At 41.1% G+C, this 18,127-nt stretch overlaps 2 protein-coding genes across 4 annotated transcripts in view; both read left to right on the top strand.

Moving 5' to 3' along the window:
• Positions 1-7,169, top strand: part of farp2 (FERM, RhoGEF and pleckstrin domain protein 2) — a 29,395-nt gene extending 22,226 nt beyond the window's left edge. For 2 of the 3 annotated variants that reach the window (XM_071517562.1, XM_071517561.1), the window contains exons 15-27: positions 41-130; positions 228-361; positions 454-535; positions 656-893; positions 1,062-1,192; positions 1,284-1,352; positions 1,466-1,555; positions 2,850-2,932; positions 3,023-3,141; positions 3,377-3,540; positions 4,629-4,736; positions 4,869-5,020; positions 5,183-7,169. In XM_071517562.1, coding sequence (XP_071373663.1) covers positions 41-130; positions 228-361; positions 454-535; positions 656-893; positions 1,062-1,192; positions 1,284-1,352; positions 1,466-1,555; positions 2,850-2,932; positions 3,023-3,141; positions 3,377-3,540; positions 4,629-4,736; positions 4,869-5,020; positions 5,183-5,273 — 1,551 coding nt within the window. In that variant the 3' untranslated portion in view covers positions 5,274-7,169. Of the gene's footprint in view, positions 1-40; positions 131-227; positions 362-453; positions 536-655; positions 894-1,061; positions 1,193-1,283; positions 1,353-1,465; positions 1,556-2,096; positions 2,118-2,849; positions 2,933-3,022; positions 3,142-3,376; positions 3,541-4,146; positions 4,321-4,628; positions 4,737-4,868; positions 5,021-5,182 lie in introns of all 3 variants that reach the window. The other variant, XM_071517560.1, reaches the window with a different exon arrangement.
• A 2,802-nt stretch (positions 7,170-9,971) lies between these two features.
• On the top strand, positions 9,972-17,998 carry boka (BCL2 family apoptosis regulator BOK a). The gene is made up of 5 exons (XM_071517616.1): positions 9,972-10,084; positions 10,369-10,714; positions 11,818-11,946; positions 15,421-15,584; positions 16,904-17,998. Exons 2-5 carry the CDS (start codon positions 10,492-10,494, stop codon positions 17,027-17,029), a joined length of 642 nt encoding a protein of 213 aa, XP_071373717.1. The 5' UTR covers positions 9,972-10,084; positions 10,369-10,491; the 3' UTR covers positions 17,030-17,998.
• The last annotated feature ends 129 nt before the right edge of the window (positions 17,999-18,127 follow it).

Raw genomic sequence — 18,127 nt, 5'->3', positions numbered from 1 at the left:
ACTCACAAGCTTTGACACTAATAGCCCTCTTCTCCCTCAGAGATATCCCACTGACAAGGCCTACTTCATTGCCAAAGAGATTCTGACCACAGAGCGAACATACCTGAAAGACCTCGAGGTCATCACTGTGGTGAGCCGTCCTTTCCGTCCATAATCGGGTATGCTTTGTAGTGCATTTGTCGGGAGAATAAACATCAATATTCTGTTTGTTCCTCTGCTGCTCCCAGTGGTTCCGCAGTGCTGTGATCAAAGAAAACGCCATGCCCGAAGGCCTGATGACCCTGCTCTTCTCCAACATCGACCCCATCTACGAGTTCCACCGAGGCTTCCTCAAGGAGATAGACCAGAGGCTGGCTCTCTGGTAGGCGCTCCTTCACTATTTTTTGTGTGACAAAGCTGCTGATGAGATGGCATTAAAGACTACATCTGCAAAAAATGTCTCTGTTTCCGCAGGGAGGGGCGCTCTAACGCTCACGTCAAAGGGGACTACCAAAGGATCGGTGATGTGATGCTGAGGAACATGACTGCTCTGAAGGTGAGACTAATGCGTGGATCTGATCAATATCACCTCTTCATTACATATTTGGCTATACAGACAGGATGTAAAGTAGACAAGTTAAAGACTTGAATTGTATGCTATGCTTGTTTTCCTCAGGAATTCACCAGCTACCTACAGAAGCATGATGAGGTGTTGACAGAGTTGGAGAAAGCCACCAAGAGGCTGAAGAAGCTGGAGACGGTCTACAAAGAGTTTGAGCTGCAGAAGGTCTGCTACTTGCCCCTTAATACATTCCTGCTCAAGCCCATCCAGCGCCTCATGCACTACAAGCTCATCCTGGAGAGACTGTGCAAGCATTATTCTCCTGCCCACCGTGATCATGACGACTGCAAGGGTGAGACTCTTCATATGATTTGCCTGTAGAGTAGTTAAGTCTCTAACGTAATGATAACCATGATAATCTAACACCACCTCCATTTTTAATTGGCTGTTTCGCTGTAGCCATGCGGTCATAACACATAGATGTAACTTGTAACTGAATGTAATTTCTGTTTCCATACAGAGGCCCTGAAGGAAGTGGCTGAGATAGCCACTCAGCTCCAGAGCAGTCTTATCCGGCTGGAGAATTTCCAGAAGCTGACAGAGCTGCAGAGAGACCTGATCGGTATAGAGAACTTAACAACACCAGGCAGGGTGAGTGCAATGACATGGAGCAGAGGGTAGGGGGCGCTGAGAAATAGGCTAAAAAAAAATGCAACATATCTAATCAACATTCTGTTTTTAGGAGTTCATACGAGAGGGCTGTCTGTACAAGCTCACCAAAAAGGGGCTACAGCAAAGGATGTTTTTCCTGGTGAGTAGAAAAGTCTTCTTCATGCTCAAACTGTAGTAAAAGAGGGATCAATTTCAATTCATTTGAATAATTCTGCGTCTTAATATCTCTGCTAACAAATATTTTCTTTTCAGTTCTCAGACATGCTCCTCTACACAAGCAAAGGTGTTACAGCGACCAATCAATTCAAAGTCCACGGCCAGCTGCCGCTTCATGGCATGATAGTGAGTACAAGCTCCAGTTCACCTCCTCTAACCTTTTGTCTCTCAGGGTAATCTGCGTCAGTACTGTGAAGAGCCCTCTGTGGTTCTGGGTACACTATCAAGAGGATCAAGTGTTGCACCCAATATCCCACAGACACCTGTACTTGGCGTTGAATTTCATTACCTCTAAATGTGGCTTAGAACACTGAGGATTGAATCCAAATCTGTTTATACCACAAAAATTGTTTTTTATGACAGTTTTCATTCAGGGAAATGATTCTTTACCCAGTGTAAATAGAGCTTAAAATTCCCTCATTCCCCACTGCTGTGTGGTTGAACTACTGATGATTAATGTTACTTTTTTTTTGCACTCAAAGCTTGTTTTGACAAACTGTTAGTCAGGGAGAGGCAAGGCAAAGCGAACTACATGGTCTGCATGATGAGGCGGGGGGTAGGTCAGGATGTTCAAACATAACTGTAACTGAACAGTGTGTCGGTACGTTGAGAAGGGAGGACCTGGGTCTCCTAACCTTGCATGTCTCTGCTTTACTCCTGGCTGCAGCTCATAGTGCTGGATGCACCGGTAAGTACTGAGCTCTGCCAGCTTGGATGCCCAAACCCTACCCTTCGTCTCCCATGCTTGTGTAGACAAAACACCAAAAAGCACACCTAGCAGATTGCACAAGACGAGGAGTGACTTCCTTTCCAGTCACAATGATTTACGGGTGTAGATCAAGTCAAACAATCCAGGTGCATTCTCATGAACTACATTAAAATGATGAAACTTAAGGGAGGCATAAGGGGAAGATATGTAAAGTCATGTTTGAAAATGTCATTAACTGGTTAGCTCTGCCAAAACTTTGCTGACTGCCAGTGCTGATTCATCGTGTAAGCCTGTAGCCACTGTGGCTGCCAATGCAAACCAAATGAGGCAGACTGCCTCAAACTGACCCTGACCATTGGCCAACAATGCATTTCAACCTTGTATTGATGGCATTCTGGTGGGTGTGTTTTGGCCTTAAAATGCGGGTACTAATAGGAGGTGTGAGTGTAAGATTGTGAATGCAAGGAAATGAACCCAGCTTGATTTACTGTCAGATATAGATGCTCCAATAGAGGCTCTTCAGCAGGTCTTTCTGTGACTTGAATCAGACTGTCTGACCTCTTGTTTCCCTTTTGTTCTTATTCAATCCATAACCTTAAACTATTCCTAGAGGTTTAGGTATGATAAGAGGGGCTGCTTGTGTTATTTTGATAACCATTACAATGTTGCAACTTTGTCCTCTGACTGTATTTCTCTGCAATTTGTCTGTAGGTTGAGGAAAGTGAAAATGAGTGGTCAGTCCCCCACTGCTTCACCATCTACTCTGCTCAAAGGACCATTGTAGTGGCTGCCAGGTGAGCACCGATAGATACACACAGAACTTCTCACCGTTAATTCGGTGCACTATTGGACCGTTTAATTTTAATGTTCATTTGTGATTGCAGCTCTAAAGTGGAGATGGGCAAGTGGATTGAAGATTTGAACATGGCTATTGAAATGGCCAAGAAGTCTCAAGAGAAATCCAACATCTTCCTTGACACTGGGCTAGGCGATCGCTCCAACCGTAAGAGCTTATATTGACCTCAGTATTGTTTGAGATGTAACTACCTGTTTACTCTGCATACTGTGTGTCAAAGAACATGTTTTCTACATTATTATCTAGCCATGTTATACTTTCCTCAGTCTTACAAGAAACTGCTTGAACAAACTGTTTCCTCGGGACATACCATCCACCCAGATCCGCAGTTTATCCCTTTCCTCCATGCAACTTCTTTCCCTCCTCCTCCCTACTTCCTCAGGCTCGTCTGATGAGGTTTCTCTGGAGCAGGAGTCGGAAGATGACATGCACTCGTCCCGTACTTCACTGGATAAGCAGACGCACCACCGTGCCAACACAACTATGCATGTGTGCTGGCACCGCAACACCAGTGTGTCTATGTCTGATCACAGCCTGGCTGTGGAGGTACTCCTCCTCTGCCCGCATTAAGACACAGTACACACCCTCATATACACCCACACACGTTGAACATGTATGCAAACGCACACAGACCATGAGAAATTTGCTAGTTATATACACATCTTCGTGTAAACACATGTAAACGCTGTTGGTCATCCGCAACTACTGTATCAGCGGTGATGGAAAAGAAAGAAAAAGAAAAGAAAAGATGTCTCTAGGGTCCATGGTGGAGTTTCATTTCCTTACCCTCACCCCCTTCATTTTACTTTAACCTCTCTTCCCTCATCTGTCCCTAATGTCTGATAATGTTTTGTCTCTACTGTTTAACTAAAGACTTTTCTATACGGTTCTAATGCTCCTTTCCTCTTTGGTTCCTCTTCTTTTGTTCTTGAAAATTTATGTTATCAAAAGCATGTTAATGATGTCCATGCAAGAACCGCTCTCTGACACTAACCCTCTCACTCCACAGACCTGGAGCACTTTCTAACCGGTCTTTCCTTCCCCACTCTGCCACTGAACTTTCTTTCCCCCTTCTGCCACTGAATGCTAACAAGCTAACACATCGTTTTCCTCCTTCTCTCTCTCTCTCTCGCTCTCTCTCTCTCTCTCTCCACCCTTTCCATCTCTTGTCTCTTCACCCTCTCAGTCTTCTGCTCTCCAGCTGTTTCACCGGAGCTTCCTCCTCGCTATCTCCTCGGTCAGGGCCAAAGACCCAACACCATCACACATGTTTGCTGGTACCGAAACCAGAACCTCTCTCTCACTGATTACCTGCGCATGAACCAGGTACCAGAGCCATGGGATGGATAGATAGATAGATAGATAGATAGATTACAAGGAGAGGTCCGACAATTGCACTCTCTCCCTGCAGCCTCAGTAAAAAACTTGTGGGTTGGCATCTACAGATAATGGACTTATTAGATGGATAGAAAAACGAATCATCCCGCAAGAAACACACAACAAACCTAAGTAATTAATGAAGAATATCACAACCAGTCACGTACACACAGCCACAAATCACTGTTAAATTTCATTATAATTTCTAAACATTTAATTTTTTTTTCTAAACTTTCTGCTCCATCCTTTTCCTCTAGAACCAGCTCTCAGGATACCTCCTTAGGAAGTTCAAGAACAGTAACGGCTGGCAGAAGCTCTGGGTTGTTTTCACCAACTTCTGCTTGTTCTTCTACAAGACTCACCAGGTAGCCACCTGATCCTGAGACCCCCAGCCTGATCCCTTGTGTTTATCATTTCTTTTAGAGCAAAAAATCTATATCTATTCAGAATGTGTATTCAGAAGTGACTTTGTTAAGTCCTCCCATCTGTCTTTCCAGGATGACTTCCCGTTGGCCAGCCTCCCACTGCTCGGCTACACAGTGAGCACACCAGAGGAGTCTGACAGCATTCACAAGGAGTACGTCTTCAAGCTGCAATTCAAGTCCCATGTTTACTTTTTCCGGGCAGAGAGCGAGTACACCTTTGAAAGGTACGTAAAACAACACACTGCTTATCTATAGTGTTCCAACCATTTCCACAGCGTTCTTCCACGCTTCTTTTCCCAGGTCAGACTGGAGGTTGTGTAGTAATGGTGCAGTGTTTTAAACCTGTGACTGTCTATCTGACACCGCATGCTGTCCCCTCTTTGCAGATGGATGGAGGTGATCAAGAGTGCAGCCAGCACTGCGGGCCGGATGAGCCTGCTCATACCCAAAGGCCCCGTGGAGCTCAACGGAAACTGAACTAAACATCTCGGTCTAGAGGCTGGGCCTCGCAGACGTCAGAAAGACACTCAGCTATCTCTCTTCCTCGGTGTCGTCATTTTTTTTTTAAGTGAATCTGGGATTTGGACAATGATAACAACCGGAGATACTGCCAGTTTTCAAGTGTTAACATTTCGTGTATTTTCTCCGCCTGAGGATTCTATTGTAATGGTCTGTGCATTTTTATTTTTATTGATCAATGGTGTAAATGATAACATTTGTTCCAGTATACAAGATGTAATGAAAGGGAGGCATGTATATTGTGATTACAAGCAGTTTTTACTATTGTAGTACTCAATCAGGCTGCTTATAACAATTTACATAGACTGATATTGGGGAACTACTGTAATACGGGACCAATTCCAAAACAAAGGTTAGACTAGGGCTTGGTGATCACTCTCTATACGTTTGGTGAACAACTGGCATATTCCTTAACTATTCTCCTTAACACACGATGACTGGAGCATTAGTGGGTATACTTTAAGGCATTAGTGTACTATGGTTGGAATGAGAATACAGATGATATACAGCATGTGGAAAATGAAGGTACTCATAGGATGGTAAGGATGGGTACAACAGCTACCTTCATCCTGCTTCGAAAGAGACAGAAGTGTGAGAGACGGAAAAACGGATGAGAGCAGAAAGCTAATGGAATGTTGAAATGGGTTTGGGAGTAAAAGTAATCCAATTTTTGGAGAGATATGGAATGTTTTTTTGGGTATTGAGGAATTCATGTCTGTTTTTAGGACAATGACACAAAGTATTAAGAGTTGACTGAAAGTCTGCTGTTTGTTTTGGTTACTTCTGGCAGACAAACGCATGTTTCTGAGGGTTTCAAGAATAGACCTGTAAGAACTGTAGTATAAGCAGTGTTTAATTCTCAAACAAATTTTTCAGTTTAATCTGAGGCCAGTTCAGTTTTGGGGGTATTTGCCTAAAAAGATGGTACAGTAGAAAAGGGAGTCCACAAAGTAGGACTGTTGAATAGAACAGCTCACTATGGAAAAATCGCTACTCATGATTAATTGCTAAGCTACCTTTATATTAATAACAATGTCTTTTTACTCAAAATTTCAAAGATAGGTTAAAATGGCTAAAAGGGAGCTGTTGTGCTTATTAGTCCTGATTTGTGAGGCAGCACTAAGGTCTGCTTGGTGCTACATTCACTCTTTAATGTCCTTGTGTGGCATCCTTGGCTTCTTTTTAAAATCATTTATCCTGTTTTTGTTATTTTGCATAGGGATGATGACTTGGCAAAAAAATACTATGCAGTGTTTATTCTAGTGTCTGTCTAAAAGTTGCAGATTTTCTTTCTAATAACACAAAACTGAAGAACATAATATTTGAAAAGGAGTTGTGTTATAATTGTACTCGGTGATAATGTCTTGCTGTGTGTAGGACTATATTAGACCATGGGAGCTGGCTTATGAGAGATCAAGCTAGGAGACCGGACTAGATCTGAGCTAACAGTCACCAAATGACACCTCTTTCTCCGTTATTTAGTGCACTACATGGAACCATGGTATTATTTGGTATATTTTTTATGAAGACTGGAATCTTTACCCTCTGTGTGTATGTGCGTGTGTGTATGTGTGTATGCGTGTGTATGTGTGTGTGTGTGTGTAGAGGAGCCAACAGTGTAGTCCTACCTACACCTCCACTGCCTCTGGAACAGTAACAGAACCTGATGATAAAGGGCATCTCTACACCATCTTAAATTCTCTCTGTGTGAGAGACGTGCACCACTGGCTCTGTTGCACAGTTAAGACATATGTTACTCCTATTTATTGTGTAGCATGTTGTCAGGGCCAAGCTCCTGAATGCCCTCATGTAGTCTCATGTTATTGCATTGAAAACCTAACAAATAAAATGATCGTTCGGGTCGTAGTTTCTGTGGCTTTGTGCTGATTCATAAATTATATTGCGCTGTGTATTGCAGACTTAGCAGATTGAGAAAAACATTTAGTCAGCAAAAGCAGTGACATCTGCAGTGCTAGCCCAGGGGTAGACATTTACAATAACAGGTTCCTTTACAGAATCACTTCCAATGATTTCCAACTGTAGAAAAGGTTCAATTCCTAGATCACTAAAAATGCAAGTGACCTGTAATAAGGAGAGCAATGGTTACAGCCTTGGTGCACTTAAAATATTCCTGTGACCATATAACAATCATATAAGAAAGGAATTAAGAGCTAAGGAGAGAGAGAGAGAAATGTTTTTTAGAGCCATTCAAATGTGTGCTACATGACTGAGCTGGAAAATGGTTTTAAGGCAATCCATTCATCAGGGGGAGGGACGTACCAGGAAAAAAATCAACAAAATGTCGATTGCTCAATTCAAAGCAGGACAAAACCAGCCTATCACCTCATTATTAACTCTACTGCTTCTACAGTCTTGAGTAGAAGAGTCTTCTTAAGACTAGCGTGGGAATTAAGTGTTTTTTGTTTTGTTTTTTCCTGTTGTCTTTTTTTACATCCTTTTCTAGGTAGAGTCTACCCCCCATTACCCCCAAGCTAACATTACACTCTCTAAATATGAATAGACTTTCAGGCTTTTAAGGCAACAGGGAGTGGGTGAATTAGGTCATTTGACAACAATACTTTAGATAGATGATACATGGGAAATCTAATTTTGTCTAGAAACTGATGTGTTTTGCTTGAGTATAGAGGTTTTTGTGCTGGAAAGTTGAACAATTCAGTTCAGATAGTATGAGACGATGGTAATGCTCTCTAATAGCAACGAAAATAATCTATAACAGATGATCAAAATGAACTATAATGAAATTTGTCATCAAGTGGCAGTTTCAAGAGATACTTACCTGTCTATTGTCAAGAACCTGCAGATCTGTGAGCAGTAATACACAAAGAAGGGCATTCCTCAGGCATGTCCAAACAACAGCATGAAGAGTGGGAGGGATGATTCCCAAGAACTGCCAATATTGTGTCTACCAAGGTTTTTTCTGTTAGGGAGTGGAGAAGGTGTGTACTCATGTTCTGCTGTCACTATGTTATGTTTAAAAACAACATGGTTCCACAGAGCCTCAACATTAACTGGCTTTGTAACCAAGGTTGCCAGTAATTATGACAACCATCTTTTATTGAGAATATAGCTTACACAACAGAAAGAAACAATGAGCAAGTGTTTCTGCTTGGTTTTTCTGAGTAGTTACCTCTTAATAAAATAATGAAATGAAAATGAAACAATGGTGCCATTTCTGAAAGGTATTGTTGTTTCTGTTAACTTGGGCATCAGTGGCTCCAGCTGCACAGTGCCATGAAAACTGAAATAAGATTATACTCTAAAGGCAGCAGAAAGCCCATCCGTGTCATTTTCATAGCTTTCTTCTCATCCTCTGTCAGTTGTGGACGGACAAAGTCTCACTTTTTCAGTGCTCAGGGAAAATATACATGTCATCTTATAGAATTTTTATGAGCATCAAGATATCCTATGCTAAATACCCAGAATATTATTGAATTAATCAATTGTAAAGATATAGCAAAAATAGCTTACTCGGGTTGTGCATCAAAGGGTTAACGTCTCCTCCTGCCACTGGCATAGTCTTTAAAAAAAAAGTAATTGATGAAGGCTTTCAAGAATTTACATGATTATACTAGCCTGGGAAACTCAAAGTTCACATATGTAAATGTGATAGTTGTTATTCCAGTCTATTTCATCTGGCACTGTGATGTGATCACATAACAGGCCACTACTGACAGGGCACTTTACTTTATCTACAATCTTTTATGCCATAATTATGCCAAACTATAGGCAACTGTATATGATAAAGCATTTGAACCTGAATGTGTAACTGCTGACTGTTGCTCTGCTGAAGAAAACCTTGAAATCTACTCCATCTGCTGTAGAAATAACACCTCAAACTGGCAGTGCTGCCAAATTTTCAGTTCAAAATGTCCAAACCATTAGTTCACTGCATGGGTTTATGTTCCTTTGCTGCATCTTTGAAATCATTCTAGCCTATTTCAGAATTTAATATTCAAAGTATTCTTTAAATAACCTCTTCTGATGTTCATAAATGTTTATTTTTACCTGTTAAACTTGGGCTTAAAATAGTTTGACCAAGTTTATGTAATAGGTGGAAATTGATAGTAATCTTTGATCCTTACTGTTTCCATTGAGAACTACGTATATTCACTGTGGGCGAGATTTCCCTGCAGTCTCACAACTCTGCCAGACAGGAAACTCTGCTTCACACACCTGATACACGCAGGCTTCATTTCAGAAAAAAATATCAGGAAAGATTTTGTTTTGTGACAGATAATGTTACATAACATTTAGACAGCCAGGATGATTTAAAGAAAAATAAATCTGTTTGTTTCCACTAGCTAGATATGGGTGTATTGTTGACAACAGAATAGAATAGCTTGAGTGAAGATTTACTGATTTTTTTTGTATGACTTTTTGTATAGGAACACCCATAATAAATCCAGTTATTGATTAACAGCTGGGATAGGCGATAGTTACTGGACGTGTGTGCTTGTGCGTGTGTGTGTGTGTGCGCGTGTGTGTGTGTGTGTGTGTGTGTGCGCGCGCACCACAGAGTTAAGCCCGGGGAGGTGGGGCTTGTGTGGATCTGCTTATCTCCGCCTTTGGACTCCACAATAAGTGTCCTTAGAAGGAAACACTAGCTTAGAATGGCAGCAAATCCTTTAGCTCATACAATTCAATGATCAAAACGACTTTTCTTGGTCAATGACAAGTGAAAAAAACAGCCTTCAAACGCTTATATAAGATTATTATAGGTCGGGCATATTGAACATATAAATTCCCGGGTAAGTGCCACTTAATTGTAATACATTGTAAGGGAATGTAACCTGCACTAATTGTAACGTTATGATGTTATGCTGTCGATATGTCATTGCCAGCCAGGATCGGCCGATAGACTATAATGAATTCACAAATTAGCCTACTTTGCTCGACTATAGCTATTATTCAACTTTCTCTCGCCTAAATTTCACTTTCTATGTAACCTGAAGGTGGATTTGGATGCGCCACACAGTTCATCTAGGCTATTAAGGGGCGTCCAAAATCTGGGTCTAATCCGTGTGCGTTACAGCCGACAGGGTTATCTTCCAAAGCCTTCCTGTGCCAAGGGGAGGGAGGTGTTACAGTTGGAGCAGGACCGCTGTTGGAGCTGGAGGCGGGGTGGCCAATATAGTCCGCTGCGGATGAGAGGGGCATGGAGATGTTGCGCCGCTCCTCTGTATTTGCGGCTGAAGTGATGGAAGTGTTTGACCGCTCGCCCACCGACAAGGAGCTGGTGTCGCAGGCCAAGGCCTTATGCAGGGACTACATCCACTCCAGACTGAACCGCGCCGGGATAGGCTGGTCCAAACCCGAGCACGGACTGGCAGCATCAGGTGGCACACTCGGAGAGATTTCGTCGGTGATCATTTGGCTGGGTAGGTCATTAAGTAGATATAGCTAGTGAGTTTACTTTACGGTAGACCCACACCATTATATTCCTATAGGGGCTTATAGTGTGTCTGTGACACTCAAAAGTGAGTTTGCGACTTTTGATGAGCACTTCATGGTGTTTTTGTCTGCTATGGTATCTCTATAATATTCCTATAGTATATGATATGGAGTTTATAGTTTTGCTCTAGCATTAATATGGTATCCTTCTGAAATGTATTGGGTGGGATTACTGTCGTTCTTTTTCGCAAGGATAGTGCATTGGATCGTAAAAGTGGGGTCCGGGGACCACCAGACGTCCTTGAGGGGGTTCCAGGGAATCCCCAGAAAAATAAGGAATAGCTTTTCAAAGGATGGCTTTGGTTATCACCCCATCTACCTTAAGGCAGAAAATAATTCAGTACAAAGTCAGATCTAACAGCAATGGACAAAATCTTAACAAATGGGGGTTCCTGTAGGTCTTGTGAAAAGGTTTGGGAACCCTTGGTCTTGTGTACGCACAGGAAGGGGCAGAGTCTCTAAAATGAGTTCACACTGTGATCAAAACAGAGGGTAGTTTATAACCCCTGAGGCTTGAGAGGGTTACTTTGAAAATTTATTAGATAGATTAACTGCTTAAATATTAATTAATAGCTAATTTAATCTATTGTATTACTCCTGTGCAGTAAAGAAGGCTTATTTACTGCTTACGTACTTTTGGACCTTGTTGCTCAATCAGATAATGTTTGTGTCAAAAATCTCAAAAAAGGCCACTTTTCTACATTTAGACATGTTTCTGAATTATCTAATTACCTGGGCATTTTTTTCACAATAACTCTAAAACAGTATAATTTTTTTTAAAAGATCTCATCACTGTAATCTGTTACTCTCCGAACCTGCCTGTCCATACCTGAGAAAGTTTACTTAAGGGATTTGAGAAGCAAAGCTAATAGTTTTGGTGAGATTGTTACTCAGACTACACATTGACATGTAATGATCACGCTGTGGGTGTTTACCAGAAGCAAAAGCAGAGGTAGCCGATGGAATATTCAAGTTCAAGTTTAAGTTTGAATTAAGTTTAGTTTTTCAACTATTCTTTTGTTTTGGCCAGGCGATGAGTTGGAGTACCTTCGTCCCAACATTTACCGTAACGTGGCTCGACAGCTCAACATCACAGTGGCGTCTGAGAGCGTGGTGTCTGATGCCTTCCTGGCTGTGGCTGCAGATATATTCTCCACAGGTAGGTCCGCATCAAAAACTGGTTTTCTAAATCAGCCATGCATGCAGGCCAAAGCGTTTTGTCATCACGTCCCATTCTGATCTACACAGACTTGGGATGTGAAACTTTAGGAAGCACCGAGAGAGCTTGTCCTTTAGGGAATATCGTCCCTTTGTTTTCATCAGGAAGGAGGAACTACAGAGCTTGAGATAAATACAATAAAGATACTGAAAGTTAGGGGAGGCATCGGCTTTAGAAATAAGTCAGCTGAGACTGTTAGTGCCTTGTGTTACTGCTTTTATGACTGTCTTTACGTTGATTTAGTAGGGAGAGTAATGATGCTTTCATGCAGAGGAACAAAATAAACCCTTTTCAAACATTTGTACACAGTTCGACTGAGATAGGGGGAGAGAAGCAGACACATGCTCAGAAAAACACTACGCCAATCATTCCCACCTACTTTTTCCATGCTCACGCCACTAATACAGAAAGACCATTGGCATTCTTGAGTTGGTTAGAGAGAAGTTGTTTCTGTTATTATCCCCTTACAGGAAAGGAGCTTGTGTAGGGAAAACGTTCAGCCCATATTAGGTTAAAATGTTCCTCAACTGAGTGATTATTGCAGACAGTTGGGACCCCACCCTGGGAGTTCACTCAGAACCTCAGCAGACTTTTCCTCAGGGAATAACAAAGCATTCTGCTCCAAAGGTAATTAAGGGGCGATTGAAAAACTAACAAAACCAGTCTTATCCACAATGTGTACAAGATTACATAAACAACTTTCTTGTACACAATTATATTTTCTATTAGTTTCATTGACTAATTTGAAATGGAAAAAGATTATTTACTTTAATCCCAATGCACTCTTATGATTATGATTACTTAATTTAAGTTTGCACTGTACGACACATAATGCCAGAGGGTAGACTGTAGTTTGACTTCAGTTTCAGTTTCAGTCATTGAAAATTCACCCCCCCAATGATTATAAATTTGGACATGAAGCTGACAGCCCAGACCCGTCAGTGTCTGAAGAGGAAGTCATGGGCCGCAGTAGATTATAACCACAGTGCATAAGAGCTCAGTCACACGACATAAATGGACTAAAACTAAAAAATATACAAAAACAAAACAAAACACTTCCCTCCTGCACTTTCTCACCAGGCAAGGATAAAGGTGTGCCTTATTTAATCCCATCCTACACATAACACCATCAATATTCATGTAATTTAAACAATTTTGAGACCCAATTGCCGCTTGGCTGTAATGAGTCTCTAATTCAAGAATTGTATTGCCACCGCGAGGGAGCTGGAGGATTGTATGCATGCAGTCTATTTTTAAACACATATTTGATGTCAACTCATATATATAAAAAAAATAATATGCCTGTAATAAGCACAGTGAAGTAACCACAGGGGAAATGGGTCTGAATTTGGTTCTAAATGATTCACAAGATGTGGACAGACTTAACCCCTATTATTTCATTACACTTTATTGTGACTTCAATAAAATAAAATTAAAGTAAAATGTTCAGGATACTTGTACTCTAGTCTGGGAAACTTGTTTTAGTACCACCCTTCCTAAGAAGTTAATATGCCAAATTTTGGATTCTGATTCATTGTAGATTACATGAGTGAACTTGAATTGTGCACTTTGACTTTTTCAAGTGATACTCAGCATGCTCATAAAAACTTGGATAAAGATCTATAAATTAGTCAGACGCCAGTGATACACATCTGAATTGGAATTCACGGTTTTGGGATATTCTTTTAAATTACAGTAAGCCCAAAGAAGATACAGTTAAAGTGGATTAAAGCTAGGTGGCAGGAAGAGGGAGGTCACTTCCATGAATGACCTCCTTTATGGACCGATGTGTGCATTTGACAGAACGGACAGAAGGTGGAGATTTTGGGGGGGAAAAATCAGATGCAAGAGCTGCATACATGTCCAATTTAATAGCTGTTAACAAGAGCAATCCTAGGTTTTAGTTTAATACCAGTGATCGACTTGGTAACTATGTGCCTCATGCTGCCACTGCCTCCTCAGTTGAAGACTGTGAAAAAATTTCTATCCTTCTTTGCCAACAAAGATAACTTTCATCAGAGCCTTGCTCCCCCACTAAGCTCTCGTCTGTTTCTCCTATTCTGCTAAAACAATTTGTCCCAATAACTCTACAAGATCTAGTAAACACTGTGACTCATAAGCGATTGTCCTCTAGCCCTGTGGATATAATCCCTTCTAAATTCCTCAGAGAGGTCCCACATGCTCACTATTACGAACAAATCCCTCACCTCTGGCTGCATCCTGAGCTATTTTAAGATTGCCTCTGTCCAGCTCCTCCTAAAGAAACCTGACCTTGATCCACCCATACCTCAAAACTACACACCAATCTCCAAATTAACTTTAATTTCAAGATTATTGAAAAAGTTGTTACTAGGTAATGATATCTTTGATAAATTTCAATCTGGTTTCCGTCAGCAGCACAGCACAGAAACAGCCCTCTTAATAGTTTCAACTGACATTTTTATGGTTGCTGATGAGGGTGAAGGTGCCATCTTAGTGTTATTAGATTGAAATAGTGGCTTTGACAGGACTGATCATGCCATCATGATTGATAGACTTAAACACTGTGTTGTCATGCCAGGTTGGGCCCTAGTCTGGTTATCCTCATATTTAGACTAACTCAAAATACAGACCCGTTTCACTCCAGTGGTTACTAGCATTACAACTGCACACAAATCTTTCACATCCTCAAAATACATGTTCAGGCCTCACCTGCTGGCAGTGTTTGAATCAAAAGTGAGTTTGAGAGTTTAAAAAATGTCTACAATTGAATGAATCGCTATGTAAACAAGGCCAGTTGGAGCATGACACTGTTTACAGGGGTTACCGTACCGCAAATTCCAGATTTTGGCCTTTAAACAAAGAGAAACGTGACTACCATTTATGAGAATTTGGGTACTAAACAGATGACAGTTCTAGAAGATGGATGGAAGTGAGGCTCAATTTGTATGTGTTGGACATATAAACACTTTTAAAAATAGTCTGAGGCTCTGACTTTAAATGGTGTGGTAGATAAAAGCCTTACTAAGTTTGAAAAATGATCTGCTGACTAATCTAATAAGGAATAGTGTATGACTGTTGCATCAAGTCTTGTGTCTGGGCTTTCTTCTTTGTGTGCCTGGCTGCTGCCGGGGTTTTATAACTCTTTCACCCGTCTTCAAAGAGAGCTGCTGACAGAGACGCTCGCGCCCTGAAGCACACTCCAACTCCACAAAAACAGTAGAATCGCTCTGCCACGCTTTGCCTTTTTCACAGAGCCATCAAATCAACAAATAATAATTTTGTACGATTGCGAACCATTTTGAATTTGTGATGATTTTACAAGATGTTTTCATATATCTGATAGTATGGTGCAAGCGGGGCAGTGGATAAAGTTTTGAGTAAGTTGTTGTTTTATTCACTTAACAGTCCTATAATGTGTGTGTCTCTTGTCAGGTGTGACGTGGGGGAAGGTGGTTTCTTTATATGCGGTGGCAGGAGCCTTGGCAGTGGACTGCGTGCGGCACGGCCATCCAGCCATGGTCCATACCATTGTTGACTGCATGGGGGAGTTTGTTCGCAAGAGTCTGACCTCCTGGCTGAAAAGGAGAGGGGGCTGGGTAAGGGAAACTCCATTGTTGCCTATTCACTTAATGCAAATGCTCAACGCAAAAGTATGTTTTTCTGTACGCCTTTGTTTTGGAAAAGCAATGATAAATATATGCAAAATTCTGCAGTTAATATCCTTTGTTTGTTTGACACCCTAGATGTCAGATTCAGCTTGAACACACAAACATCTGCATCACACATTGAGGAGCCCATGTATCTCAAGTGTCAGTGATTAGTTTGTGTTGTTTGCTTGTACATATTTTCAATAGTTGCTCTCACACTCAATTACAGTTCAACTAGTTTATCCCTTTGTACCCTCATATAGCCTAATAGGTGTACAAGTGACAGCACAACAAGGCCATCAATTCAAAGAGACAATACATGAGACAGGACAGCGCCAGAACAGCTGACCCTCATTAATGCTATTTGAATTAACTATTAACTTGATTTACAAAAAAAAACAACAGCCAGGCATAAAATTGAGTCACTGCTTCAGCCACAAGAGAACATCTCTCTTCTGTATAATCTTCTGAAAGGGAACATCTGATAAAACTCTGCAGAAATAATTGTGCTCAAGTGGAGCTCAGGCAGAAAAAGGAACAAGGTCTGGCAAAGTGCCTCTGTCTATGTTCTGCTCTGCTGGCAAGGCAAAGAAAGTGAACAAAGGCCCTTCTACTAAGACTGCAGTGGCACATTTGAAGTGAACACACAAAAATAATTAAAGATAACCATGTGCCCTGATCCAGTCCCTCTGCTCTGTCGCTGCTGAAGCTAGAATTCCCAGGTCAGGTTCGTTTTGCAGATAAGTGGGGTGTCACGCAATGGAAATGCATTGTATAACCAACCTCAAAAGCATAAATGAGGGACCAGTTTTCTAGCTACAATTACAGTCTCATCTGTGCATGTACTTTTTCTACATGGAGAGCTGATGTCAGCATGTAGCACACCTAAATAACATTATATGATATGAAGGATTCTAGGCCACAGGGATCTAAAGAGGGCTGAGGATTGGCATTTCACTGTGCTTTCTGTGTTATTTTATGGCCTACGAAAATCTTTTGCTAGTTATAGAAGTCGTTTGTTGAAGCATGCATTGTTGAGATTACAAGGTTGGCTTTGGCTTTGAAATAACATATTTGTGGGCCAGTTGCACATCTTCTCACTGTACTTTCCCAGGATGTTGTCAAAGCAAGAACACACATTTTTATTTGAAATGTGACAAATGTATATATATATATATATATATATATTTTTGTCCTGTTAGTTTCAGAATCAGAGCTGTGATGCATGCATGACTCACTGTGTCTCTGTGTCCCTTTTACTCTCACAGGTGGATGTAACAAAATGTGTGGTGAACACTGATCCCAGCTTCCGTTCTCATTGGCTGGTGTCTGCTGTCTGTGCCTGTGGACACTATCTGAAGGCGGTGGTGTTTTACCTCCTCCGAGAAAAGTGAAAAGGCATAGTCATGCACTGGACTGTGAACAGTTGCTCTCACTCTCACCAGCATAGCACAACCACAACACCACGCCACGAAAGCATCCACTGCTTTGGATATGTTTACACTCGCGGACGTTTGCACTGAGCCTCCACTGATGAACACCCATCCCCTTCACAGACATGGATCTGCCTTGCCTCCTCTGCTTCACATGCTAGACTGTCTATTTATTGTAAATGATTGTATTATGACACACTTGAGATGTTGTTCAAATGCGAGCTCATCAGATCACCTACTGTACATTTTTATGCTGAATTGTAGCTCACATGTATTGTCCACATAATATCATATTGGAGTTTTCATTAATCCTGGACAAAAGTCTGTTTGAAAACACCATTTTTTTTTATCTTGTGCAATTCTCAAATGAGATTGATTATGTTCCTCCAAACAACAGAAATGTCTGTTTGGCAGTGGCCTCTAGTGGTTGAGAATGCCAATTATCCTGATATCTGAGTTGAGAATTATCTCTGTAAGAGTTGGGATTTGTTTGCAAACATCTGGTCCTCTCAACTAGCCGGCACATCTGGTCCAACAGACTAGTGTCTGTTAGATTATTGCAAAATACAAAATAATTTACTGATGTGTTGTGAGTATGTTTGATGAAATGAAAGAATAAAAATACTATCGGGCTGATAGAATTCTAGAATGAATCCAACGAAAAGGAGACCAAATCATGTATGACGCTATAAGTGTGTGCACTATACCTTTAATGCATTCGTGTGTGTGTGTGTGTGTATGTGTGTGTGTGTGTCCATTTTTCACTGTGAGGCAGTATGTGCTGTCTGGACTGTTTCTTAATATTCACTGTAATTAGTCTGTTTTTGTCTGTTAAAGCACTTTGATACCATTTCATTTTACGAGTAGAATTTATTCTGTGAATAATTTCACTTTTATATGGCATGCAGCACTGAGTGTCCTAGGAAATAAACCGTTTTCATGTCATAAACCGTGTAGACTCGTTGATGTACATACTTTGTTGTTCCATAGATGGCAGACACTGATTTCACAGTCAAATTTGTCGACAGCAGTCACTCTCAGTAACTCATCTTGTCACAA

Source organism: Centroberyx affinis, unplaced genomic scaffold (genome assembly GCF_046629955.1).
Source record: "Centroberyx affinis isolate AG114_WGS23_722 - 3 ecotype Tasmania unplaced genomic scaffold, CSIRO-AGI_Caff_v1 ptg000503l_1, whole genome shotgun sequence".
Lineage (NCBI taxonomy): Eukaryota > Metazoa > Chordata > Actinopteri > Beryciformes > Berycidae > Centroberyx > Centroberyx affinis.
Note: the sequence above shows the minus strand (reverse complement) of the source record. Positions and strands in the feature narration are given on the sequence as shown.